A 27,453-nucleotide genomic window follows, 5' to 3' on the forward strand; every position below is an offset into this window, starting at 1 on the left:
CTCCGAGGTCCGGAATGAGGACGCTAATAGATGGATCTTATCTCAATCTACTTCTCGGGTCGGCCTGGCTGGCTCTGACCGAATGACCCTTTCCCATTTCCTCACGTCCAAGCCACCTGCCCAGCAGCACCAGCACACAAGTCAATGCTCATGGATGCTTGGGGTTCTCCCCTCCCTGCACCTCTCCACTGGCCCCATTTTACACACAAGGAACTGGAGGTTTAGACCCAGGAATAGTCAGTTCCCTAACACTGAAGGTGCTACCTACTGACCTTCATCTGTCTCTCCCAGGGCACACCTCATGTTCCAGTTTGTACTGAGATGGCAGAAATGCTCTGTGTGGGGGTGCCCCTCAACCCGAGTTCAGGGGCGTCTAAGAAACTGTGGAGACAGTAGGAGGATAAAAACAGGAAAAAACAAGTTGGTTTCTCCCTTTACACACACGGGGTGGCAGGATATACCTGCTGAGTGTCCCCAAAAGATCGGGAGGAAACCATTAACTTGAGTCTCTCACGTTCTTGTAAGTGTGGTGGCTGGGGGAGGCGGGGGCGTGTACTAAGAGGAGGGGGAGGGGCACCCTTGCAGAGATCAGGGTTATGGTGCCCAGGGCTGCTGCACGCATTAGTAAAAGGTGGCTGCCCGGAGAGTGGGTGTCAAGGTGAGAAGCAGGGGCTGTCCCCGGGTTGCACGGGGTAGAGTTAAGGTAGAGAGCTGGGGAAGGCGCCGGAGGTGAGCTGGGAGGGCGGGGCTTGTGGGCACTGAGACCCCAGCAGGGATGGGCATTTGGGGGAGGAGGGAGTGGCTGGCTGCCTCAGCCTCCTGGCCTGACCCTTTCTGGGGGGGCGGGGGGCAATTACGGCGAGAATGCGGATAGGGAGGGCGCCGCTGGCTTCCACGGCGATCCAGCGTGGACCTGCTCAGGTTCCCAGGCTGGACGGAGGGAGTTTCGCGTGGGTGAAGGACCCCAGGAGCCGTGAATGACCCGGGGAACCTCAGGGACCCACAAGGTGGGGGTGTGGGGAGGAGTACGGGGAACTGACGGTGTTTGCCTTCGTGGGCAGCACCTCCAGGTGAGACGGATGAGAGTAACCCTAAAGGCAGTGGGCATAGGTGCTTCCAACCCGATGGGGTGGGGCTTCGAAGGAGGTCACCCGGAGGGGAAGGTGTACAGCGCAGCCCTCAGGCTCCTGAACTGGAAAGGGGAGTCCTTAAGAGGCACTGACAGCGCCCCCCCCCCAAGACTGTGTGGGGAGGGGCGGGGAGCGGCTGGAACCGCTTTACCGAATCCAGACAAAAGTCTAAGGGGGGCTGACAGGAGCCAGGGATGAGGGGAACAGAGGAACTGCTCACCTGGGGGTGGGGTATTGGCAAACTGGGGACCCGGGCTGGGGCTGGGGGGCTCTGTGGACGGAGGGGTTTGGGGGAGCTGAGGGGTTCTCATTCGGAAGCAAGCGCTGAGGAGAGACTGGGGAAACGGATACTGTTTCCACTGGGGTGCTGATGGAGCTCCCCACTCGGACGCGAGGCCCTGGGAGGGCTCCCCAAATTAGACATGGGGGTATGGGACACGGAGAGGGCTGCGGGCCACCGAGGGCGATCCCTAAATTAGGTTCAGAGGCCACTGGGGGCTCGGAGGGCGGCTCTCGCTCCGACGGGGGGAACGGAGGGATCCTCACCCGTTGGAACCGTGGCGGGACTGGGGGGCCTGGGGCTATCTCCCCCCGACCCAGGGAGATTGGGGATCTCCTAGATTCCGGTAGCGGGGGGGTCCCCGGTCCGGAACCGAGCTACCTTGAGGCACCGGGAAGCGCTTCGTTCCGGGAGGGCGTTCCCGCGGCCAGGCCCCGCGCAGGGGAGGGTGGGGTGCGACCGCGCCCCGGCCCCGGCCCCGGCCCGCATCGGGATTCGGGGTCTCTCTCACCCTCGGGGACCCGGGGACCCAGCGGAGCGGGGTCCGGGCGCCGCCGCCTCCGCGGGCGCCGGGACGCGCGGGCGAGCGCGGGGCTTTATGCGCGCCGGGCGGCGGGGGGAGGAGCCGGCAGGTCGGCCCCCGGCGGGCCCTCCCCTCGGCCGTCCCCGCCCGCCCGCCGGAGCGGGGTCGGGGGAGGGGGCAGCATGGCCTGTCCGTCCGGCCCCCTTCGCCGCGCACCTCATCTGCCCCGCGCCGATCGCTGCCGCCGCCGCCGCCGCTCCGCTGCCCGCGCCGCCCGCGGCTCCCGATGGAGACTGACGCGCCCCAGCCCGGCCTCGCCTCCCCGGACTCGCCGCACGACCCCTGGTACGGCCCGGCCCGGCCCGCCCGGCCTGCCCGGCCCGCGCCCGCCCCGGCCCCGCCAACATGGCCGATCCGGGTCGGGCCCGGCCTCCCCGGCGCCCGGGCCCGCGCCCCCCGCGCCCCGGCTCCCGGCGCTCACGCGGGCCCTTTGTGTCTCTCCTCCTCCCGCAGCAAGATGTTCATCGGGGGACTCAGCTGGCAGACGACGCAGGGTGAGCGAGCCGGAGCGCCGCCGGCCGCAGGGCACCCGGACCCGGCGCCCGAGCGGACCCCCAGCTCGGCCCGCGCCCCGCTGACCCCGGCGCCCTGCGCTCTCCTCCGCGCCCCGCCCGGGACCCCGAGAGCGCGGGGCGATCGGCGAGCGCGCACGGCCCAGCGGGTGGAGGGGAGGAGACGAGGGGCTCGGGGGGCACCGGAGGGTGGGCTGGGCCCCCGGGACCCGCCGGCGGCAGCGCCAACTCCGCTCGCACCTGCGGCTCAAACTTTTGTGAGGCGGCTCCCGGAGCGGCGGGAACCGGCCGGAGTCGTCCCCCCTCCAGCCCTGCGCGGCCCTCGGCTTCCTGGGGCCCCTGTGGGCGCTCGGAGCCTGCACGGGAGTCCGGTGAGGGCGGGTGGGGGGGCAGCATGAGCGCTCAGGCCGCCGGGCGCGGGGGCGGCGGGGCCGCGCCAGGGTCACCGGGGGCAAAGGACGGGGGAGGGGGCGGGGGAGGGCGCGGGGCCGAGCTGGTCCGAAGGCGGGTGTGTGGTTACAGAAGGGCTGCGCGAATACTTCGGCCAGTTCGGGGAGGTGAAGGAGTGTCTGGTGATGCGGGACCCCCTGACCAAGAGATCCAGGTGAGCCCCTCGCCCGCTCCTCCTGCCCCCGCTGCCCCCCCACCGCCACTCGCTGCCTTGTAACCATCTGCCTCTCCCTCACCACTGCGCGCAGGGGTTTCGGCTTCGTCACTTTCATGGACCAGGCGGGGGTGGATAAAGTGCTGGCGCAATCGCGGCACGAGCTCGACTCCAAAACAGTGAGTGGCCCTCGCGGCTTCGGGGGTCCTTTGGGAGAGGGCGGCTGCCGGGGGAGAGGGTCAGGACTCCCCAGGGGACGGTTGGACGGGGTCCTGAAGGAAGGAGGGAGTTTTCTGAGTGGAAGGGCTGCCTGGCTCTGAAACTTTGTCACTAGAGTTGAAGGCAGAGAGGAGAGAAGAAACCCAGGCCTGCTCGGAGATGCTACAGCTCCCAACCCCTCCAGTGTAGGTGAGGGAAGGCTCAGCTGCCCCCCCACCCCATAAGTGCTCATCTTCATGCCTCCGGGAGGAGGCTGGGGTGGGGCTAGGGCCCTCCCCTAGCCCAAACTGGGTGAGTCAGGGCTGCAGGGACCCACCCCGTGGCTTCTGTGAACTGCAACTAGTATTTGGCTCTGACACCCCCTCATTCCAGACCAATGGCAACGCATCCCTAAACCACCCCGCTCCCCCTCCCCTGACTTTTGGTCAATGGACTCCTTACTTTGTGAGGAAGACCCAGACCTGCTTTACCCAGGAAGGGTTCACGAGAAGGGAGCCGCTTGCCTGGAGAAACCCTTCTGAGGCTGGGTCTTAGCGGCCTGTTTGGTATTCAAACTGCTGGAACATTTTTGCTGTTGTCCCACTGCTCCCCGGTGTCTTGGGCCCTGCAGGGGGCGCTGGCCCAGGCCCTGGCTCAAGGGGAGAGGGAAAAGGAGAAAGTGATAGGAGGGGTTACTCTGTGATGGGGTGACCTGTGATTGGGGAGACCATCTGCCAAGGGGCCGGGACAGTGTGCTCTCTCTCCACACTCCCCCACTCTCCTCCAGGCCTGGGCCTCCCTGCTTGGGGCAGTCACTGGCTCCTGTTTACCTGCAACAATAGCTGGTTGTGCCCAAGAATTTGTTAAGTTACCGCCCGTCCCCACTCCTGTTATCTCCGCCAGGGCTCCCACTCCTGCTCCGGTGATGAGCAGATGAGGCCAGGCCTCCACTTTGCAGCTCTGAAAGGATCTTCTTGGCTCAGCCTGAGTGACCCAAGCTGGGAATGGAGAGACAGTGGCCTATTGTTTTTGGTGATTATCTGCCATCAAGCTGCCTGTTCTCCTACCATCCCCTGTCCTCAGAATGCACGGTGGCGTCTGTGCCTCTGTGTCCTGAGATGCTGGGCTGGGGCTGGGGGAATGGAAGGTTGTTAAGGGCAAGAAGAGAGGGGAGGAAGGAGGGTGAGGTGGCCTCCTTCTGAGATTTAGAACTCAGGGGCAAAGGCCTTGTGTTTGGCATTCTCTGGCCTGAGTTAGGGGTGGTGGGAGGGAGGTTTATTGTGGAGAGTCTATTTTGGGTTCTGACTTTCACCTTTTATTTACTTGTTGGGTTTTATTTATGTTGCCAGCTGTGAGTCAGAGTGGAGGTGGGGCGTATCCGGGATAGGGTGTATGTGGGTCTGCTGGACAGGAGCTTGGGTACCATCTCATCTCCCCATGGGGTGGGGTCTGCGTGGGGGGCGGGGCGGGGACTAACTGAGGTGTGCTCCAGTGGCTGGGGAGAAATTGGAGGAGGAAAATATGTACAAAATCACACCTTCAGACGGGGAAAATGGTCAGCTGTGATTTTCCCTGGAGCCGAGTGGGACTCTGGGAGAGGAGGCACTGCCCTAGCATGGATTTTGAAGGTTCCTTCTCTGTGGGCGAATTCCAGTGGGGGAGCCTAGAGGAAGCTGGTCCTTGGTTTGTGCCATTCCGGCAGAGAGCCGGTCGCCTAGAACAAGGCTGAGTTTTGAACAGAAGGAACTTTGGGAAAAGATAGCTGTTGCCTGCGATTGGCTGGTGAACTTCTGAACGGTGTCCACCCATGTGGGTGCCAAGCAGCTGCAATGACAGAGCCTCATAGGTCCTGCATTGATCACAGTGTCTCATGCCCTGCCTTTTGCTGTTTCTAAGTCCAGGTAGAGTACCCCGGCACAACCAGATGCATGTTGCTTTTCCCTTCTGGTTGTTGTTCACAGCCAAGGGCAAAGGTGGCCCACGTGTAATAGCACCTTTGTTTGTGCAATGAAGGGCAGTTCACAAAGGACCGCTTTCACTCACGTTATCTCCTTTGATTTCCCCCAGCTGCCCCTGGGAAAAGTGAATGTGATTGTCCCCACTTTGCAGATGAGGGAACTGAGGCTCAGAGGGGCCAGGCAAGTTCCCAAGATCACAGGCTTGGCCAGGGGCCCAGGACTTCTGAATCCAAGTCCCATGGCCTTGCACATCACCAAAGCCTGGGTTCTGCTTCACCCCAGGCCTAGCAATGTTCTCAGGAAGCTGTTTGTGTGCACCCTCAAGGAGAGCTGTTAGGTGTCGATAATATCGGGGAAACAGAACTGAGTCTATTCCTGGTGGTTTATGAACTCTTATCTTGAAGCAAAGGCTTTCCATTTGCAAGCCTTCAAAAGTCTGAATTGCGTGCCTCACCTAGACAGGTGTCTGTGTGAAGTCAGTTAAACTGGGAAGGTCCTCAAAATACCTGGCGCTTAAAGGAGTAAGACTTTGCTTACTTTGGGGGGTTCTTGCTGTAAGCTAGACACCATGCCAAGTGCTTTGCAAGCATTATCTCATATAACCTGCAGATGTCCCTAGGAGGTGGATGTTACTCTTTGTCCATTTTGCAGGTGAGCTTGACCCTGAGGCTCAGAGAGTTTAAGTAATTTGCTTAAGGTCTTTACAGCTGGGAAGCAACTTAAGTGGGATTTGAACCCAGTAGCCTGGCTCTAGGGCCTAAATGCTTAATCACTCCACTTTCCTGCTAGACTAGAGGCTGGTGGTTTCTGTCACCTCTGTGTCCTGGGATGAGAAAGGTCTTCAGGGCTGAAAGTTGTGTGGTCACCCATCAATGTGTGATAACCAAAGCCCCTTCTCTTTCAGATTGATCCTAAGGTGGCCTTTCCCCGGAGAGCACAGCCTAAGGTAGGTGTGTGTCTGTCTGGGAGAAGCTCTATTACGGAGGGCAGAGATATTCCCAGCATTCCTTTCTATGAAAGATGCTTCGGAACCTCTGTATGGACTGGGATGGGGGGAGGGAGGATTCTCGATATCCTTACTCTGTAGATTGAAGACACCATGTATCATCTTTCCATCTGTGCTCTGGGGTAGACTGGGGAAGGGGCTGCATGTGTTGGAATAAGGGGAACCTCTCAGGGGACTCATTGTCCTATATTTGAAGCCAGTTTGGTTTGGACCCTGAGTGGAATTCTGACCTCAGAGGTCACAGCCTCTGTTCCCAGTGCCTCTGGGGGTCAAATCCAGGACAGACCTACCCCCTGAGGCTGAGCTAGAGTAGGGCCCGGAGCTGCTTCTGACCCTTGTCACCCTGCTACCTCTGGATGTGTTGGGCTTGAGGAGGGGGAAGGGACCATGGAGTCCATCACCTGCTGTCTTTCAACTTGGGTGACCGTGGCTGCCCTCCCAAGTGCTCTCTCTCCCTGGTGCTGTGGCACATTTTTCTGGGTGTGCGGAAGGAAAACAGATTTCTCAGCAGTTGAGCTGTAGAGCACTCAAAACTTTTGGTCCAGGGCAGAGGCCTAAGATTCTATTCCAGGCCCCAGGGCAACTAGCCGGATCTTAATTTTTAAGCAGTTGAATAGAGGAGACAGACAGGAAGGCTGGTTACAGAACAGGGACCCTGTGTCTGCTGACCTATCAAGTGTCCCAGGACTAGGTCCCTCTCCGGGAGATCTTAGTTTCTCCTTTGCAGGAGGGGTGGTGGGAACTAAGATGCTTTAGGATTCCGAGCCATGGTGCCCAGCTCCTGCCGCAGCGAAGGGAGAGGGGCGCCTTGTAAGAGGCAGGAAAGGGGCATCTCTGGCAGGGCCCAGCAGAGGGCCTGAAAGCAATTACCGAGCAGGTATTCGAAGGCAGCCACGCCGGGGAGCACATGGTCGGAACTGGGTTAATTCCATTAAGCAGTTTGGTGACAGAAGGTGCTTTAGTGTTAGGATGGGGCTGGGAATTGCTGTGGATTAGCCATGCACTCCTGGGGTAATTAGGACCATGTGTTCTTCCTAACACAGGACTGGGGCCACAGGGCTGCCAGAGGTTGGATTGGGAGGAGGTTGATGAGAAAAATGTTGGCATGGAGTTTAGGGGGACCCTGTGATGGGCCTTGGCCTCTCCCAGGGGGAGCTGGTGGGGTCTTTAAGTTAGGCTGTATGTAGGTCTGGGTCACTAAACCACCCCCTTCTCTGTGGTGGTCTTTAGGGAAGGCATTTTCCCCATAAGACCCCAGGGAGGGAGGCAGGAGGGAGGCACACTGGAGCCAGCCAGTGTGTGGGGTGCACAGCTGCCTGTGACAGGCCTAGAGGCGGGGGTCCAAGGGGGAGCTCAGCGGGGACCTTCCGAGTAGCTGGGGCCACAGAGAGCTTGTCAGCTGGCGCCCTGGCAGGAGGGCTCGAGCCCCTGCTGGTGGCAGTAGGCCACAGGACTCAGAAGCCCACTTTCTCATTCTCTCCCCCTAACAGATGGTGACTCGAACGAAGAAGATCTTCGTAGGGGGGCTGTCAGTGAACACCACGGTGGAGGATGTGAAGCAATATTTTGAGCAGTTCGGGAAGGTGGGTCAAATTTGGGGGCTTGCTGGGGGTGTGAAAAGCCTGGAATTGGTCAGCAGTGAGCAGAGTCCAGCCAGGTCACTCCAGTTGTTACAAAAGGTGAAAGAGGGGTGGGTCCTTCTGTGGGTGAGGCAAGGCCAACCCACTGTTCAGGCTCCTGGCCTATCTGTGGGCCTCACACTCTGGACACATCCCCAGGGACAGAAGCCACACAGTAGCTCTCTCTGTTGTTGCCCTTCCCGTGTTTTTCTCTTACTTATCTCCATTCTCCCAAGGGAGGCTGCTCTCCTGTAGCCAGTTCAATCCAGTCACCCCCTGGGCCTCCTGGGAGCTTGCACCTGTCCAGGCCATGGGCGGTTGCACCTTCCCCCACTCCTTCCTGGTGAGGATGATAAGGAGGCAATAAATAGGACTCCCAATTGCACTCAGCACTCCGCTGGCACAGGTGGGAGTTTGGGACAGGAGCTGGGGAGGGAGGCTGATCCTCTACCTATTGGGGGGGGGGGCGGGGGGGCGGTGCTGAAGATCAGGCCCAGAGGTTTGGCTCTCTGCTCTGAGATGCATCCGGCTTTAATTTCTGGGCTGTTTGTGAAGTATGAGATGTAGTGACATCAGACCATAGGATGTCCCCAGAAAGGTGAGCAATGTCAGAGTCAAGGTTCCATGGAGAGATGGCAAAGAGGGAACCCAAGTTTTAATCTGAGGATGAAGTAGGACTGTGTGCTTAGTACTGGGGTCCCTGATCTACTCCTGTGCCAGACAGGCTACAGGCTGGGTCTCTCCTTTCCTATCAAGGCACCTGCAGTTCCCTTTAGGCAAAGGGCAAAGAAGGTGGCTTGGGAAATAGGATGTGAGTTGGCGACTGGGTGAGTTTCCAGCTCCCTGTCTCTAGGGGAGAAGGTGAGAAGGTGGGAGGTCCCCGGGCCAGCGGATGCTGGCGGCGTGGGGGCCAGAGGCCGAGGCTCAGGCGCCTCCGTGGGGACCTGGGTCCAGGACGGAGGGCAGGTCGGCGGCCTGGGCCCCAGAGGGAAGGACGCTCCTGGGAAGCGGCAGGCCCGCTCGCTCCGGCGGGGTGTCTTTGTGTCTGAGCGCCGAGCATTAGAGCTCGCACTAATCTGATCCAGCAGCTGTGATTGGAGGCCGCCTGCCCCCGGGGCCGGCGTCGCCATGGCAACCGGGCCCCAGGAGAAGCCGTCAGCGGCCGCGTCTTTTGTTCGGGCCTAAATCGGCGTTGGCATGTGAAACCGGCCCGGGGAGGCCAGGGGGAGCCGGAGAATAGGCTGCCAGGGAGCGAGGGGGACAGCCGGGAATGCCAAGGGCCCTGCGGCGGGGGGCCCCCGCCCGGATCGAGGGGCCGCCGCCGAGGGGGGAACAATGGTCAGCCGCCATGGCTGCCACTCAGGCTTAGAGGCTGCCGAACTTGGCGGCTCCCACTGGTCAGCAGGCCCCGGCCGCCTCCCCTCCCCCTGCCCAAGCCCCCCTGCCCTCGGGTTCCCATGGAGACCAAAGCCTATTAAGGACACCGGGCTGGGAGCCTCTCTCCCCTGAGCTGGCCCCAGGAGGGGACACTGGTGGGGGTCCTCTGGCCCCCCAGCCACTTTCCTTGCTCCCTGCCCTGGCCTCGACCCCAATGCCCCACTAGGGTCTGTCCAGCCAGAACTCAGGTTGAAGGGTCTGGGGGGTCAGGGATGGTGGGTTGGAAGATTGGGTAGAGGAAGGCAAAAAGCGCTGTGGATTTGGGCTGAAATCAATTTGTGAATCAGGCAGGAACTCAAAGCTATAGTATTAGAGGGCTGGTTCTCCATTGATTCATTCAGAAAGTAATTATTGAGCCCAAGTCAACACGCTCAGTCCGTTGGTTATGGTAATAGCTGACACAGGCGGTGTTCGCACGAACCTTCGAAGGCAGTGGTGTTGGGCTGCTCTCTCCAGCTTTGTCCCCTCCCCTCTGGCTGTGGGCAAGCCCCTCCCTGATAAGGTAATAAGAATAGTCATTATTTATTAAGCACTTACTGTATCCCAGGTACTATGAGTTGAGTGTTACATGCACTATCTCGTTTAACTCCTCCCTATAAGACACTCTTACACCAATTTTACAGATGAGTAACCTGAGTCATGGAGACACAGAGCCACTTGCCCAAGATGACCCACCAGCAAGTGCAGGGCCTAGGATTTGAATTCAAAGCCTGTGCTTTTATACAGCCCTCCCTGAGGGCCTCTCTTCCGTGGCTGAGGGGTGGGGAAGACGTGCTGAGCTGCAGTGTCTGTCTAGTTTGCATAGTTGAGCAGATTTGGGATCGGGACTCGGAGCGGGTCTTTAAGGATGAGAGTGAGGGTGACACTCCCCAGAAGGCCACCAGGGCCGGAAGATGTCATTTCCTTCTCAGCGTCTCAAGGACCCAGCTACCTCCTGGCTCAGTGGGGTCCTGGCTCCCTCAGCGGGGAGGCAGAGGCCCTGTCCCACTTGGCGCCTGTGAGAGCTGGAGGGCCACCCTGTTCAGGGATTGCCCTTTCCTTCAAGGAGGCGCATGACAGGCCTGAAAAGAAAGCGAAGGAGAGTGGGGGGGAAGCTGTGCCCCACGGCTTCAGGAACTTTTCCTTCATCCCTTGGGTGTGTGACCATTTGTGTGTGGGGGGGGGTGGTCAGCGGCTGGAATGCAATGGAGGGGTAACAGAGGCAACCCTTGATTTCCACCAAGGATGAATCAGACCTTAGCTTAACCCCTGAGTTAGCTGACATTGGTTGAAGAATTAAGGGGCCAGGAGGATGCACCAGATGTAGGCAAAGGGAAGGAGATGGGACCGTGGGAGGGAAGCTAAGACCTTTGGCTGACCAAGGATCCAAGGGGATGCCTTGAGGGAGTAGCAAGAAGAGAAGCCTGGGGTCCCAGGGAGGGAGGATAGGGTAGACCCTCCCCTTTCCTCAGCCCCGGCCCCTCCCCCAGTCAGTGGGAGGCAAGCAGCCCAGGCACTGAACTCCACTTGGTGTAATTACAGCCTCTGGCAGAAGGAAACCTCAATTAGAGGAAAAGCTCTGTACCAGGAGCGAGCGGGGAGTGGAGACCGGCTGTAGAGACTGCTGTCCCCCTGGCCTTTTGCAAAAAGGGAAGAGGCTTTTGCTTCCCCATCTCAGGTCTTGATCTTGTATTTCCTCCTCCAGTGCCCACTCAGTGCCTCTTCCTCCCAGACTTGATCTAAATTTGCTGTGTGACCTTAGGCAGGTGATTTCACCTCTCTGATCCCATCTCCTTATGTACAAAATGAGGATCTTAACGTGCAGGGAATGTGGAGAGGATTATGGGACAAAGTGCCAGGCACATACTTGATGCTTAATATTTGCTGGCTGGTCCTTTGGGAATCTGGTGGTTGAAAGGGGTTGCTGTGGCATCCAGTTGAGGTTGCGGGTAGAAAGTTGCCCCCAGCGCGGGGAGCAGGTTTAAGATGAAGCCTGGGCTGGGGAGCAGGAGAACGGAACAGGTGTGGGAGGCCCCGCTCCTGGGTTATGGTGGGCCCCCTGGTATCTGGTGGGTCCTCCAACAACAGAATGGCTCTGTTTCAGGTGGATGATGCTATGCTGATGTTTGACAAAACCACCAACCGGCACCGAGGTGAGTGTGGCCCCTCCCCCTTTCCAGGCCAGGCGGGGGGCCTGTGGTCAGCCAGGGGGCTGCAGGTCACAGCTGCCCTTTCATCTCTCCTCCTGACATCCTATCCCTGAGGATCTGCATCCTCTCTAGGGCCTGGCCTTACAGAAGGCTTTTGTCCCGCCGTTTCCTGTGCTAGAAACTTGCAGAATTGCAGACACCCGAGAGGAGCAGACTCTCCCCCAGCTGAGCCCTCCCCCCCACTCGGCCTGCTGTCTGCCCAGCCAGTGTCTATACTGGGGCTTACCTTGTCCCTGGTAACTAGAGCGCAGGCAGGCTGCCCCGGGGTCAGGCTGACTTGCTGACGCAAAGCCCCAGGCAGTCTGCTCCTACCACTGCCCTCCACCCCCCACCCCTTAGGCGGAGCCCACCCCCAGTCCCCTTGCCCCTGAACCTGGGAGCATCTAGGCCACCGTGTTTGCACAGCCTGGCTGTTTTCTCCCAAAGGCCTTGCCTTCTCAGACTCCCACTCCAGTCCCTGGGGCACCGGGCGGAGGCAGGGCTCTCTCTCCAGTTGCTTCAGGACTTTGGGCCTTTAACCTGTTCTGGGAGTGGGCTGTGTGCCGCTGTGTGTGGATATCTGCATGTGGAGGTGTCAGCGTCTGAACGTCTGTGTATGTCTGTTGTATCAGGGCGACTGTGTACATGTACACAGGGGTCTTCATGTGTCTGGGAGTACGTGTGTGTGTCTACCTGTATGAGTGTGACTGTACAAGCATGTTTGGGGGTGTACACCTTTGTGTGAGTTTACATAAGGGTCTGTCTGTGTGTGTTCTTGCCTTCCTCTTTGGAAAGCATCTGAGGAAGAGAAAGGGCACGCGGAGTGAAATTTCATCAGAGCTCTGCCACTTTCTCGCTCTGTGATCTTGAGCAAATCACTTCACCTTCCCGAGCCTTGGTTCTCACATCTGTAATTTGGAACTAGAAACCGTCCCAGCAGGTGTTGAGAGGTTCCTGGGCTGAGGGCAGAGCCTCTGTGAACTCTCAGACACGCCCCTGCAAGAGAGGAGTGGTGGTGTTGGTATGACTTGGGACTGGGTTTGGACCATGAGCCCGGTTCTGACCCTGTGTTTGCCCTCTAGGGTTCGGATTTGTCACATTTGAGAGTGAAGACATCGTGGAGAAAGTGTGTGAAATTCATTTCCATGAAATCAACAACAAAATGGTGAGCTGGGGTTGGACAGGGTGAAGGTGCAGAGAGAGACTTTGGCTCCTGGCTGAGCCAGCCAGGGGCGCTCAGAGGCTCTGGGGGCAGGCAGAGGGGCTCACTCAGTGGGGTAGAATCAGTTCCCCACACCCTGAAAGTCTGGATAGCAAGGCAGTGTCCTATGGTGGTTAAAAAGCCTGGGTTGGGGGGGCGGGGAGCAAATAATAAAAAAGCATGGATTGAAATCCTCACTCCACCACTTGCTAGTCTAGTCATTGGGCAGATGATTTTCGCTCTCTGAGCCTCAATTTCCTCATCTGTAAAATGGGAGTGACAATAGTACCTTCATGACTGGGTTGGTGTGAGCATTCATGAACTATTGCCTGCAATGCTGTTTGCATAGTGTCTAGCACATAGTGAGCGCTCTATACATGGTAACTGAAATGAACAATAAAGAGGCTGCCAGGGAACAGGAGGGCCGGTGACCCTAGGATGTAGGAGGAACTGACCGCCAGGTCTCATTGCAGGTGGAATGTAAGAAAGCTCAGCCAAAAGAGGTGATGTCGCCGACGGGCTCGGCCCGGGGGAGGTCTCGAGTCATGCCCTATGGAATGGATGCCTTCATGCTGGGCATCGGCATGCTGGGTATGTGCCAGGCCTGCACCTGCAGCTTCTTCCTGCCCAGAGCTGCTCCCAGGCCTGCTTGAGTGTGGTATCGCCTCTGTGGTCTGCCCTTCGCTCTTGAGTCATTGGGTGGGAGTGGGGACCGAGGACCTCAGGCCTGCCAGGCCTGCCAAAGGTGGGTAGTTTGTTGTGGGGTACTGCCCTCTGGTGGTGGCCAAAAGAATGGTCCAGTTGCTCTTTACTTGGTCTCGTCCATCCATCCATTCATCCATCCAGTAAATAGGTATTGAGCAACTGTACGTGCCAGGCACTGTGCCAAGAAGCACAGCAGTGACTATCCTGGGACCTTCATGGTTTGGCCTGGAAAACAAACCAGTAATAACAAACACATGGGTTGAGGATGGAGAGTGTAGGGTGCCAAGGGAGCATGGGTCATAGGGCACTTAACCGAGACTTGAAGAAGCCAGAAAAGAAGATACATTTAAGCTGAGTGTGCAGATTAAGTAGGCGCTAGGGGAAGGGGAAGGGAAAAGTGTTCCAGGCAGCGGGAACAGCACTTACAACAGCCAAAGGCCTTTGGGAAGGGAGAAAAGGCTGCTTCTTCTTCATTCAACTAATATTGATTGAGCAGCTTCTGAGAGGCGGCACCTGCCCTCATGGGGTTTCCCATCAAGAGGGAGAATTGGCAATGTCACCACAGAGGGAACGGAGCAGTGGGAGCCCAAAGAGAAACCTAAACCCACCTGGGTGTCGGGGAGGGCCCTGGAGGAGGTGAAGGCTGCCGTGAGCCTCAGAAGTTGAGCAGGATCAGCACCACTTGGGGGCCACGATTGAGGGTGGAAAATCTGAGCTGGGCCCCAGGAAGTTCACAGTTTCCCTGGAGAGACAAGATGTGCACACACAGAAAGAGACTAGTACAAGGGGGCTTTATGCTGGGGACGGGGGAGGGGTGTGCTGGGAACTCGGAGGGGGATATAATGTGGCTAGAGGACCAGGTTTGGGGTCACAGATGGGGCGGGTGAGGACAGCACCCTCCAAATGGCACATGGTCTTCTCTTGAAGTTTTGGGTGTTTTTTTCTTTTTACTTTTTATGTGGAAGTAGTTGCAAACTTTCAGAAGAGTTGAAAACATGAAGTAGCACACAGAATATCCATATACCCTTTACCAGAGTCATCTATTATTAATATTATACCCACTTTGTCATTCCCTCTCCTTCCCCCTCCCCCTCTCCCTCCCCTTCTCCCTCTCCCTCTCCCTCTCCCTCTCTCCCCCTCTTTCTCCATACATATGTCTAACACACACACACACACACACATAATAAATACACTTGTGATTTTCCCCCGAATCATTTGAGTAAATTACATGCATTGTGGCCCTTTACCCTTAAATACTTCACTGTGTATTCCCTAAGGTTTAGGGTATTCTTTCATGAGACTACATAATAATTGTCAGCTTTATACATTTATATTGATAGGGCATTTTAACCTAACCTATTTCTGACTTTATTAGTTGGCTCAGTAATGTTCTCTAGAGCATATTTTTGCCTCCACGAACGAGCCCCGGGCTAGAGGCTCGCCTTGCATTTAGTTGTCCTGTCTCTTTAGCCTCCTTTGATCTGGAACATGGAGAAAGTTTTCTTTTCAAGGCGATTCATTTTTTATCCTATTTAAAGATTGAAAACAGAAAAAGGAGTCCTCGCCCTAACTGGTTTGGCTCAGTGGATAGAGCGTCGGCCTGCGGACTGAAGGGCCCCAGGTTCGATTCCGGTCAAGGGCATGTACCTTGGTTGTGGGCACATCCCCAGTAGGGAGTGTGCAGGAGGCAGCTGATCGATGTTTCTCTCTCATCGATGTTTCTAGCTCTCTATCCCTCTGCCTTCCTCTCTGTAAAACATCAATAAAATATATTTAAAAAAGAAGAAAAAGGAGTCCTCTAAAGGTAGTGAGAACGGCGGCTGAGTGACTTGGAGCCTGTCCGATCTGGATCTGAATCCCGTTTACACCGTTGTTATTCCTACATGACTTGGTTCACAGCTCCGAGTACTTGTTGGTGCTGGTGCTGGAGATGCAGAGGAGAAGATGGGGAAACAGAAAGTCAGCACTTAAATTCTGAAATAGATTCAGATAATGACCTCCAGGGGTGTGAAGGGAAAAGCCAGGGAGATACGGTACATGTTGTAACTCTTGTGGGGTGACCTCTCTGAGGAGGTGACATTGAGCTAAGGTTTGCACAGTGAAAGGGACCCAGTCATGTGAAAACCTGGGGGGGGGGCGAGTGTGTTCCAGGCAGAGGGAACAGCATATGCAAAGGCCCTGAGGTGGGAAGGAGCTTGGGAAACAGTAGGGAGGTCAGTGTGGCTGGAGCAGAGTGACCAGGGACAGAGTTAGATGAGGATGGGAAGGAGGTAGGAGCCAGAGCATGAAGGGCCTTGGCGAGGGTTTGAATTATTCTTAGCCAGTAAGTGTCACCTCTCTTGAGCCTCCGCTTTCTGATCTATGAAATGGGGTTCCCAGGGGTAACGACTGCTTAGGGTTCTGATGAGGGTTAAGCAGAAAATTGTGTGGTGGGCTTGGCACAGGGCTTGGCATGTGGAAGGTGCCGGTACATGCTGTTACTTGGGAGGTGAGGTGGGAGAGAAATGAGTGGCTCGGAGCTCCCGCTGATGAGGGTCCGAGCTGTAGGTGAGGCATCTGACGCTAGTCCCCTTGCCCCATCAGGTTACCCCGGTTTCCAAGCCACGACCTACGCCAGCAGGAGTTACACGGGCCTCGCTCCCGGCTACACCTACCAGTTCCCCGGTAAGTCCGGTTCGGTGTCTGCTGCCAGCACGTCCCCAGTTCCCAGGCAGTCTGACTCCTCAGGGTGGTGTTTGGGGGTGCATGGCTGGGCTGGGGGGCTGCCTGCTGGGAGTTTGGAAGGAAGGGCATGTCTGAGGAAGGAGCACCTCTCCCCACCCACCCCCTCCTCCCCCTCCCCAGGAGCTGGGGGTGGGAGCGCAGCGTGGCCCCGCATGGCACTTCCCTCCCAGGCCGGCCTCCTGTCTCTCCTCCCCACCCCACGCAGGGTTGCCACTTCCACCACAGAGGGCACTGGGCTTGGGTCAGAGGGCACACGGGCAGTGCCACGTGCTGCGCTGAGCCTTCCAAGGCCAGCAGGACCCCTGAGACCCCCAGATGCTAAAGCAACTAAAAGCACGATGCTCAGCACCCTCGTTTGTAATTCAGAGTAACAGCAGCCCTCTGCCTCCCAGTGTGGGGCAGGACGCCCCACAAAGTTTTGAACTCTCCCATGATGACTATTCAGTGTTGTTTTCTTGGAAATACCAAATTTTTGCAAGGCTCTTGTGTTTTTTGGTCTTATTGTTAGAGGGTCCCTAAGCACGTGCCTCGCTGGCCTCTCGGGCTGCCTGTGTACACATTCTGCTGGCTGACCCTGGCAGCAATCTCATGGCGGGGCTGGTGGCCCCCGCTGTGCAGGTGAGGAAACGGGCTCCGAGGGGAGAGGTGACTTGCTAAGATGACTCGACTAGAAAGTTCTGGAGCTGGGAGCCCACCTGAGCCTGACCTGCTTGCTCTAGGTCATCGCTTTTACCAATGCTGCTTCTCCAGCTCCTCCTTCCCCCGTAAAAATAGGAGTCAAGGAGGATTCTGGGGGACGCTGAGGTGCAGTCTCAAACCTTTTAAGAAACATCAGCCTGGCAGGCGTGGCTCAGTGGTTGAGCCTTGACTCATGAACCAGGAGGTTATGGTTCAATTCCTGGTTAGGACACATGCCTGAGTTGCCAGCTCCATCCCCAGTAGGGGGTGTGCAGGAGGCAGCCAATCAATGATTCTCTCTCATCATTGATGTTTCTGTCTCTCCCTCTTCCTTCCTCTCTGAAGTCAATAATATATACATATATCAGGAATGGCAGCCCAGCTTTGCCCGTGCCCAGGGTATAGGTGGCAACTCTACTCACTCTTTCTGCGTCTGTCTCTCCTCTCTGTGTCTGTGTCTCCTCCCCCACCCTGGCCTGCTGGGGACCATGCTCTCCCCATCCCCAGCTCTTGGGTCCTGTGCATGGCCTGTCCCCGACCCAGTGTCCCTGTGGGTGCATTTGTCCCCCGGCCCATGCCTGAGAGGCCCCCCTGCATCTTCCTAAGCTGTTTTACGTTTCATTTTAGAATTCCGTGTAGAGCGGACCCCTCTCCCGAGCGCCCCAGTCCTCCCCGAGCTTACAGGTCAGTTGCTCGGATTTCGTACACCTCGCAGGCCACATGGGGCGGAAGAGAAGGACTCAGGAACCTCCCCTGGGGAGGGGTAGTGGGACTCTTCTCTCCTGCCCGCCAGCCCTCCCGCTGTGGGGATGCAGCAGACTCTGCCTGGGCACCGGCCAGTCTGTGTAGCTACATGGCCCTTAGGGTGGAGCATAGGGCCAAGCCCAGCAGATGGAGCCAAAGTCACTCATTCATCCATTTGGCAAATATTTCTTAGCGCCTCCCCATGTCATGCACCATGTAGGCTCCGAGACCCAGTGGTGAAGAAGCCAGGGTCTCGGACTCAGAGCAGAATGGGCCAGGTGGGGACTTGGGCAAACAGGTGGGCACGCCTGCACGCCACGCCCCAGCTGACCCCTGCGGGGCGGGGATGCACACCCAGTCCATTTGGATCTCATTTTCCAAAAGAAGCCAGAAACCCGGCTTTGGCTTTCGAATGAATTTTCCAATTACAGTGGAACCTCGTTTCTCGAACTTCATTCGTTCCGGAAGGCTGTTGAAAACCAAATCATTTTTAGAAACAATGTAAATTTAATTAATCCGTTCCAGACCCCCAAATGATTCCCTCTTTTAACCTTTCTTTTATACAGTACATGTCTGTTAGAATATCTCATCTACAAATGAACACTTTAAAAACAAAAAGAACGTGAAATTTAGATGAAAATTTCACAAAAAGTAAAGGAAATATATAGTAAAAAGTGAAAATTTCACAATAATTATAAGCAGCAACAAAAGCAAAAAAAACCACGAAAATATTTACAGCGCAATGTCCTGAGACTTTAACAGTGGTAAACTGACTCGTTCGAACATTCTCTCCTCTGTTTGTCACGTGAGAGATGTGACTGATCATACAGGTATTTGCACGAAAGGGTTGTCAGGTTAAGAAGTGAGATGTTCGAGAAACAAGGTTCCACTGTATTTTCAGGTGTTGGCAACAAATTCCAAATTTTTGAACCACTGCGGGCCAAATGAGACCTATCCATGGGCAAACCCAGGCCTCGGGCTGCCCATTTGGGACTTCTAGGCAAGTGGAATGAAGGTGCTTGGTCACTGGCCATTTCTCCAACCGGAGCTCTCATGTGGACCCATCAGCTTAGCGCTGAGCTGGGGGCCAGGCCGAGGGGAAGGGAGGGCGCTCACAGGTGAGGTGGGCTGCAAGGGGTTTCTCTGCTCAACCTGCTTCCCCCTCCCCCACACCCCGGACTCCCCCCAACCTGCCATGTGTGGAGGATGGATGCTGCTTTCGATGAGACCTTCCTTCCAAGGGGTGCTCAGGGGTCCCCCCAGGTGGAGAAGGGGGAAGGGAAACATGGGGTGTAGAAAGGGGAGGGAGTAGAGAGTCCTGAAGGTGGGGGTGATAGAGGCTCTTCCCTGAGTAGAGTGGGGGTTTGACCAGCAATGGGGGAGAAGAAAGGGATCTTTTCTACTCATTGGAGAACGCTGTGTTGAGGACCCACTGTGTGGGACACTGCCGGGCCCCGCGGCCACAGAACTTGCAGCCTAGAGAGGAAGCAAATGCTTAGTAGGCAAGTGAGCAACCCTTCTCAGTGGTGAGAAGCACGAGCTCGGACTGGCCACACGCGTTGCCTTGTGGGAATGCCTGAAGGTGCCTAAGAACAGACCTCAGAGCCCAGCCCCTGCCCCTGAAGAACAGAGTGGAGAAACGCCCCCTCGGGTGTCTTGGCAGGGGAGGGGTCCCTCCTAGAAGTCTGGGGTCTGAACTTTTCTCTTGCCTTCAGGAGACGTGGGCATTTCGGTTATGCATTTAATAGACATTCATCACATCAGATGCTGTTCCAAGCTGTGCAGATACAGCAGTGAGTGAGTTAGAGAAGGTCCTCCCTCCTGGAGCTGTGGCGGGAGAAGCAATAAGCAAGCAAACAAGTAAATGAGATACTTTCAGAGGGTGAGACATTCCAGTGAGAGTGGTCAGGGAAGGCTTCTCGGAGGAGGTGACATCTGAGTGAGAGGAAGCCGACTACTAGTATGTGAAGGTCTTCAGCAAGCCTCCTCTACATGTGGGAGCGGCTCTGTCCCAGACTTCAATTCCCAGCCCAATGGCCACGCCAGGATTTTCAGGGGCCTTTTCAGGGATCCCTAGCCCCAGATCCAGTTCTAGTTCAGGGTGAGGGTGACTCAAACAGCCCCAAGGGGCGCATCTTAGGATGGGAGACTGATGTTCCTGAGGCAATGCCAACGCTGCAGACCCTGGCTCTGGGCAGAGTTGCAGCCTCTCTGGGGCTGCAGTGACAAAGCCAAACAGCAGGGGGCGCTCACCCCAGTCCCAGGGAACTCCAGGCTCAAGCCAACCTGTTCTTGAAGCAGTGGTCCCTTCTACTCCTTCAGTGGACATTTACTAAACTCCTACTGTGTACCAGGCAGGGTGCTAGGCACTGGGGAGGGTCCGGATGGAGGTAGAAAGCAAACAAAGGGAATAGCAAGATCCCTGTGTCTGAAGAGGGAACCCGAGGAGGGGCTGAGGATTTGGGCTGGCTGTGGTCAGGGGGGCCCTGAGGCAGGACACTGGATGCACACAGTTTATGGAGGACATGCTCTCAGGAGAGGGGAGAGGGAAGCAGGCCCGGTGGCAGAAGGAGCAAAGCAGAAGTGTGGCCTCGACTGCACTGGGGCTTCGGCCAGTCAATCACGCAGGGAGCCCTGGGCCTGCACCTCAGTCGCTTGCACTTGCGGCAAAGGGCCCCGTGTCAGTCAGTCACTGGCTCCAGTTGACTGGGTTGGGAAGAGGGACAAAACCTCCCATTTCCTTTGGGCTGGGACTCCTTTTGGGTCGAGGGCACTCTGGAGCAGGGGCAGCTGTGGGCAACACTCAGAGCAGCTCAGGCTGAGGTGCCCGTCCCCCCTCCGTGAGCATGTCCCTTGAGTCCAGGGGAGCAGAGGCGGAGCCGAGGGCTGGGTAGCCATCCTCTCTCCTACTGTCCATCCACTCCCTGGGTCAGGGCACGGGTGCGGCCTCAGGGAGCCCTTTCTGCCTTGACCCGGGGCTGCACTGCCCCTCTGCGGTGGGGTGAGGTCTGTCCCCTCACCTGCCACTCTGAAGTGCCCGCACCTTTCCTTTCAGCCATTCCTCTCACCGCTTACGGACCAATGGCGGCGGCGGCGGCAGCAGCAGCTGTGGTTCGAGGAACAGGTAAGGCCTTCTGGGGTACAGGAAGCAAGGGAGGGGATGCAGGGGGCAGAGAAGTCTAGAGGGGAGGGAAGCAGCCACCACCACCCCCCCTTTTTTAGAGGGGTTTACGTATTTATTCATCCAGGGTTAGCTGGGCACCTGGCGGGCCAGCCAGGAAGAAGGCCGGCAGCTCTCTGTCCCGGAGCCTGGCGGCTGGGGCATCAGGCATTCGGAAGGCAGTGGTCTGGAGGGTGGCACTGCTCCGCTCGGGGACGCGGGTACAGAGGAGCTCCCAGGCCCCAGGAAGGCATCTGGGAGGAAGGACTTCACTTTCAATTTGAAGGCAGAGCAGGAACAGAGTTCCCGCAGAGGGAACAGCATGTGCAAAGGCTTGGCGGTCAGTTAGCGTGTGTGGAGTGCAGGAATGGGTGCGGGAGAAAGAGGGAGGAGGAGCCGGGTCCTGGGAAGACACTGAGCACTTTCAGTAGTGGAGGGACGTGACTTTAGAAAACGCACAAGCTGCACAGGGAATGGCTTGAAGGGGCTCGGGAAGGAGGCCTAGAGATCAGTGAGGAGGCCGCTGAGTGGTCAGACAGATGATGGGGCCTGCGCTGGGACTGGTGCAGTGGATGGACCTGGGGGGACCTCCAGGAGGGGGACCCATAGGCCCCGATGGGATGAGGCAGAGGGAGGGGTCGAGGTCAGGGTGGGTGCAACGGGTTTGAAGGCTCCAGGGCTATCACTGTCTTCTTTCTGGGTTGCCAGGCTCTCACCCCTGGACGATGGCTCCCCCTCCAGGTTCGACTCCCAGCCGCACAGGGGGCTTCCTGGGGACCACCAGCCCCGGCCCCATGGCTGAGCTATATGGGGCAGCCAACCAGGACTCGGGGGTCAGCAGTTACATCAGTGCTGCCAGCCCCGCCCCCAGCACCGGCTTTGGCCACAGTCTTGGGGTGAGTGGCTGGTCCTGGAGGACCCCCAAAGCTGGAGGAGGGAAAGGCCTTGTCTGTCTGCGGGGCAGAGGGAGGCGAGGGGCAATGAAGGAGAGTGTCGCCAAGAGGGAGGACAGGAGTCCTCATTCATTCAGTGGGCGTTTAGTGAGTGCCCGCTGTGTGCCGGGCACTGGGGATACTGTGCAAATAAGACTCACCATCTCTGCCCCAACGGAGGCTGACTCTGGCAGAGGGGAGGGCGGGGGCTCATTTTAACAAGGGTACCACTTATACGGCGATACGCAGGTCCCCGGCCCAGCCTGGAGAACCTTCCAGTGGGTGTACAGTGGGAGTAACACGGGCAGGGCCCGGGAGGGATCTGGGCCTCCCCTCCGGTGTCCTGCGGGAGAAACGGGGCCTGGCTTTCTCTGCTCCCCCCGGAATCTAGGAGTCAAATTCTTGTCTTTCCAGGGCCCCTTGATTGCCACAGCTTTCACCAATGGGTACCACTGAAGCAGGAGACAGGTGGCCAGAGGTGAGGAGGGGGCAGGGGCCTTGGATGGGGGGCCTGGTACAGGGAGCCTGGTACCGGGAGCCCAGCCTGGGACATGGAGCCTGTCCCTGCCTTCCTGGAGCCCGTCGCCCAGCGGGGGTCAGACCTTCAACCAGCAATGGTCAAGGAACATGAAAAGCTGCTCCACCTGCTGCATAAATCTAAACGAGAACAGTATCGGGCGAAGATTGGTTCAAGATTGCTAATGCCCGGCACTGATGGGGGTGTACGCGAAACTGCAGATAGGCTCAGGGCTTCCAAAAGGCAGTCTGGCAGTGCCTACCCAGACTTTATTATTATCTTAAAATGTATTCTTACTGAGTTCAGAGAGGAGGGGAGAGGGAGAGAGAGAGAGAAACATCAATGATGAGAGAGAATAACTGATCGGCTGCCTCCTGCACACCCTCTACTGGGGATGGAGCCCACAACCCCGGCAAGTGCCCTCGACTGGGATCGAACCTGGGACCCTTGAATCCGCAGGCCAACATTCTATCCACTGAGCCAAACCGGCTAGGGCTCTAGGCAGACTTGAAACATTCATCCCCTTATCCCACCGATTCCACTTCTAGGCATTTATTTTTAAAACTGCCAATAACTGAATTGCCTATCCAAAGGCCAGTGGTTAACTTTGTGGGTGTGCATGCAACGGGGCATTCCGCAGCAGCTGAAGCAGGACTGACTGTTGGCAGCTGCACGCATGCAGAGAGAACCCTGCACACAGCCAGCATGCCGTGTGCAGCCAGACCGGGAGGGCGGGGGGAGACGTGAACCAGTGACCTTTCGTTTTTTTATTCATTCACTCAAACAACTATTTGTTGAGCAGTATTTTAGGAAAGAGGGACATGTAACAGACAAAAAACAAGTGAGCCCTGGCCCGTGGCTCAGTCGGCTGGAGTTTCGTCCTGCACAACAGAAGGCCGCGGGTTTGATTCCGTCAGGGCACATGTCCAGGTTTCAGGTCCAGTCCCAGTCGGTTGGATCCGGGACCAGCTGGTCAATGTTTCTCTCGCATCCTTGTTTCTTTCTCTCTCAAATCAATAAACATACCCTGGGGTGAGGGTTTTAAAAAAGTGGCTTGAAACCCTAAAATAAGTTCATCCTTTTTTAAATCAAGTGAGATAATTCTAAATTGTGTGAGGGGCCACTTTAGGGGCTCAGAGAAGGCATCTCTGAGAAGGTGACATTTGAATAAATCCAGCCGATTAAAATCTAGGGAAAGAGCGGTCAAAACTGGGAAACGAAAGTGCAAAGCATGTGAACAAAGCTCACCTGGGAGGGAATTAGGGACAGAGGCCTGCGCACGGAGAGGGGGAGGGGGGGTGGGGGGGAGATACCTGTGTTCTGGGGGCCCCAAAGACTGGGCGTAAAGGGTTATGGAGGGTGGACGCCTCCGGGGCACCCATGGCCTCCCTTTGTGTTACAGCGCCCCCTGCAGCTGACTGAGGACCAGGAGCGAGCCAGCGAGGGGGCGGGACACCTCAGCCGCAGCCGCCGCCCCCTCCCCCCGCGACTCGGACGCTACTGCCTGCCCCCCACTCCCTGCCCTGCTGCCCCTGGACAGCCTGGCCCCCCTACTAACCTCCCCCATCCCGCCCTGGCCCCTCCCCACCTGCCCGCTTTTATTTATTTTGGATTAGCCGGTTGCCCCCGCCGCCCCGGTTCTCCCCTGTGGGGCCTGCGCCCCTCCCTCTGCGGCGCCCCAGGACCCACCAGAGCTTTTGTATGTGCATAGCTAGAGCAGGGCGAGGCCTGCGGGCCGCAGCCCACCGGGTTCTGTTCTCATGTGCCCTCCTTTTCTCTGCCCTTTTTTTTTTTTTTAAAGAAACTGTTTTTTAAACTATTTCTAGGTTTGTGAATGTGAAGCCCCAGGCCGCAGGGGGCAAAGGGCCAGGTGCCCCCACCAGCTGAGAACAATGTCTACGTGGGTGTGGGCCCCTGGCCACCTCCCCAGCCTGGAGAGGACTAGGCCAGGCCGAGCCCCTGGACCCCCTGTCCTGTATCATATGTAAATACTGTGAGGTGACGCCCCCACCCTCAGACCCCGGGGTGAGGGCGGCGCCTGCCCACCCAGCCAAGGTCTCCCGCCCGTCTCTGTCCCCTCCTCAGACACCGTTACTGTAAGCTTGCAGGCCTCCTCTGTTGCCGAGGCAGGCCCGTTCTCTCAGGCCCTAGGGGTCAAGGCCTTGGGCCTGCTCACCCCAAAAACCCAGTGTGGGGGCAAGGGGCGAGAGAAGAGAAGGGCCCGCCCGGAGTCACTGCTGGAAAGGAATTAGCTCTCCAAAGGCCTCCCCTGCCCTGCCTGGGTTGGACCTCAAGGTTTCTGCCCTGAGCCCCATGAGTGGGCATCGGGGGCACTTGGGAAGGGGCGGACCCAGGGGAAAGCAAAGGGCTTCTCAGGGAACCCCCACATTCTCACTGAAGTATCTCACCAGGATGGTCCCATGGCCAGAGCCCCTGGTCAGCCCTCACCCAGAGCCCCTTCAGAGGAAGGAAGCTCAGGGCCTGACTTGGAGAACAGGCTGGTGCGGCCAGGCCGAGGCCCCTCGCCCCTGTGTCCTTCCCCAGGCCTGAGGGTTTGATGCCCAGGCAGCCCCACCTTAGACCCCTTTGGAGAGTTAATTGTCTGTGTGAGGTGCTTAACCTATTCGCCCTGAGAACACAAAGCAATAATCTTTGTTACTGAGATGCGCGGCTGTTCGTGGTTTTTTTTTTAATGTTTCCTAATAAAAGAGAAGCTGCAATTTATTGTTTTTTATTTTTAATTTTCTACACATTGGAGCTGAGTCATGAGAGACTTAGTTCTCCCCTCCTCCCTTCCTGTGAGGCCCCCACCCCACCCCTCTCGGCCCATCCGTGGGCTCAGGGCCCTGGAATTCCGTTTTCTGATTTGTTTGGGAATTTTTTTTAAAAGATGTTACATGGTGTTTTGAAGCCAGCAAGTTACCACCCTCCGGTGTCTCTTCTCTCCACATCTGTAACTTCTTTTTCCAGGATTTATTTCCAGTTTTAAATTCCTAATAAATTATTTGAAAACGGTGCTAGGCTTGGGAGTGTTTTGTGTCTCTGTGCAGTGAGGTCTAGTTCGCCCATGACCATTTTCACTTACTTCCTCTTGTTTTCCTCCCAAAACAACATAGGATTCACACCTACGGAAACGTGCCCTGCTGGGTGGCTCAGCTGGTTAGAGCGTCGTCCCACACCAAAGGTTTCAAGTTCAATTCCCAGTCAGGGCACATATCCAGGCTGCTGGTGACCCCTAGGAACCGACCAGCCGACCAGTGTTTCTCTCACATGGATGTTTCTCTCCCTTCATCTCTCTCTAAAAAGCAGTAAAAACATATCTCAGAGTGGTGCAGTGGTTGAGTGTCAACCTATGAACCAGGAGGTCATGGCTCGATTCCCAGTGTGGGGTGTGCAGGAGGCAGCCGATTGATTATTGATTCTCTCTCATCATTGATGTTTCTATCTCTCTCCCTCTCCTCTCTGAAATCAATATATATATATATATTTTTTTTAAAAAATATATACTTGGGTGAGGATTTTTTAAAAAAGAAAACATGTAGCTTATTTGGATATAATTTGGAAAAACTATCAAAAAGACATTTTGAGAGAAAAACCTCTGAAAATGGTCTTATTTTTGTTAGGCGTGACCATGACATTGTAGTTATATTTTTTACAAATTTCTCCTTGAAAGCTTTTTCTCTCAGATCAGAGGCAAAGTAGGGATGCCTAGTCTGGCCATATATATATAAATCTGAAATCAATATATATATTGATCTCCCTTCCTCTCTGAGAGATAGAAACATCAGTGATGAGAGAGAATCATTGATTGGCTGCCTCCTGCACACTCCACACTGGGGATCAAGCCCACAACCATGTGCCCTGACCAGGAATTGAACCATGACCTCCTGGTTCATAGGTCGAAGCTCAACCACTGAGCTATGCCAGCTGGGCCTGGCCACTTCTCTTCAACATAGCACTGGAAGTCCTACCCAGAGCAATTAGGCAAGAAAAAGAAATAAAACCATATTGGAAAGGAAGAAGTAAAATTATGTTTGTAGATAACATGATCTTATATGTAAAAAAAACACACAACTCTAAAGATTACACACAAACACAAACAACTAATAAAAGAATTCATCAAAGTTGTTGGATACAAAAATCACACAAAAATCAATTGTGTCTTTACACATTAACAATGAACAATCAGAAAAGTAAATTTAAAAACAATGAACTTAAGCAAGGAGGTGAAGGACTTGTACAGTGAAAACTACAAGATAATGCTGAAAGAAATTAAGACACAAATAAGTGGAAAGATCCTATGTTCGTGGATTGGAAGACAATACTGTTAAGATGTCCATACTACCCAAGCGACCTACAAAGACATTGCAATACCTATCAAACCCCCAGTGGCATTTTTAGCAGAAATATAAAAATTTATCCTAAAATTCATACAGAATCTCAAGGGGCCCCAAACAGTCCAAACGGTTTTGAAAAAGTTGGTGGTTCACACTTTCTGATTTCAAAATATGTTACAGCCCGAGCCGGTGTGGCTCAGTGGCTGAGCATCAGCCTGCGGACTGAAAGGTCCCAGGTTCGATTCTGGTCAAGGGCACATGCCCGGGTTGCAGGCTCGATGCCTAGTTTGGGATGTGCAGGAGGCAGCCGGTCAATGCTTCTCTCTCATCATTGATGTTTCTAACTCTCTCCCTCTCCCTCCCTCGCTGAAATCAATAAAAATAAAAATAAAAAATAAAAAACCAAAATATGTTACAAAAGCTATAATTATCAAAACAAGGAGGGACTGGCACAGAGACACAGAGACAGACGAGCCAAGGGGATAGAACAGAGAACCCAGAAATAAACGCTCACTGATATGGGCAAACGATCTTCGCCCAGGGTGCCAAGGGCACCAATGTGGAAAGGGTAGTCTCCAACAAATGGTATTAGGAAAACCTGACATCTACATGCAGAAGAATGAAGCTGGACCCTTACTGACACCATCTACAAAAATGAGCTCAAAATGAATTAAAGACCTAGATTTAAGATCTGAAACTATAAAAATCCTGGAAGAAAACATAGGGGAAAGCTTCGTGGCGTTGGAGTTGGCAATAATTTCTTGGAACCAACATTAAAAAGTACAGGCAACGCCCTAACCGGTGTGGCTCAATGGATAGAGCGTCAGCCTGCGGACTCAAGGGTCCCAGGTTTGATTCCGGTCAAGGGCATGTACCCTGGTTGCGGGCACATCCCCAGTGGGAGGTGTGAAGGAGGCAGCTGATCGATGTTTCTCTCTCATCGATGTTTCTAACTCTCTA

At 56.0% G+C, this 27,453-nt stretch overlaps 1 protein-coding gene across 4 annotated transcripts; it reads left to right on the forward strand.

Moving 5' to 3' along the window:
• The first annotated feature begins 1,582 nt into the window (after nucleotides 1-1,582).
• MSI1 (musashi RNA binding protein 1) lies at nucleotides 1,583-25,172 on the forward strand. 4 transcript variants are annotated; one of them, XM_080650028.1, is made up of 15 exons: nucleotides 1,584-2,278; nucleotides 2,447-2,487; nucleotides 3,028-3,109; nucleotides 3,204-3,288; nucleotides 6,170-6,211; nucleotides 7,762-7,854; nucleotides 11,411-11,459; nucleotides 12,578-12,660; nucleotides 13,170-13,287; nucleotides 15,985-16,065; nucleotides 17,431-17,487; nucleotides 20,603-20,671; nucleotides 21,449-21,603; nucleotides 22,054-22,117; nucleotides 23,559-25,172. In XM_080650028.1, the coding sequence occupies exons 1-14, from the start codon at nucleotides 2,220-2,222 to the stop codon at nucleotides 22,093-22,095; spliced, it is 1,056 nt and encodes a 351-aa protein (XP_080506154.1). In that variant the 5' UTR covers nucleotides 1,584-2,219; the 3' UTR covers nucleotides 22,096-22,117; nucleotides 23,559-25,172. The 4 variants fall into 4 exon arrangements, with proteins under 4 accessions (XP_080506156.1, XP_080506154.1, XP_080506155.1 ...); XM_080650027.1 differs by having other exon boundaries at nucleotides 1,586-2,278; nucleotides 21,416-21,603; XM_080650030.1 differs by lacking the exon at nucleotides 17,431-17,487 and having other exon boundaries at nucleotides 1,583-2,278.
• Nucleotides 25,173-27,453: the final 2,281 nt, after the last annotated feature.

The sequence above is a fragment of the Plecotus auritus genome, assembly GCF_963455305.1.
Source record: "Plecotus auritus genome assembly, chromosome: 13".
Taxonomy (NCBI): domain Eukaryota; kingdom Metazoa; phylum Chordata; class Mammalia; order Chiroptera; family Vespertilionidae; genus Plecotus; species Plecotus auritus.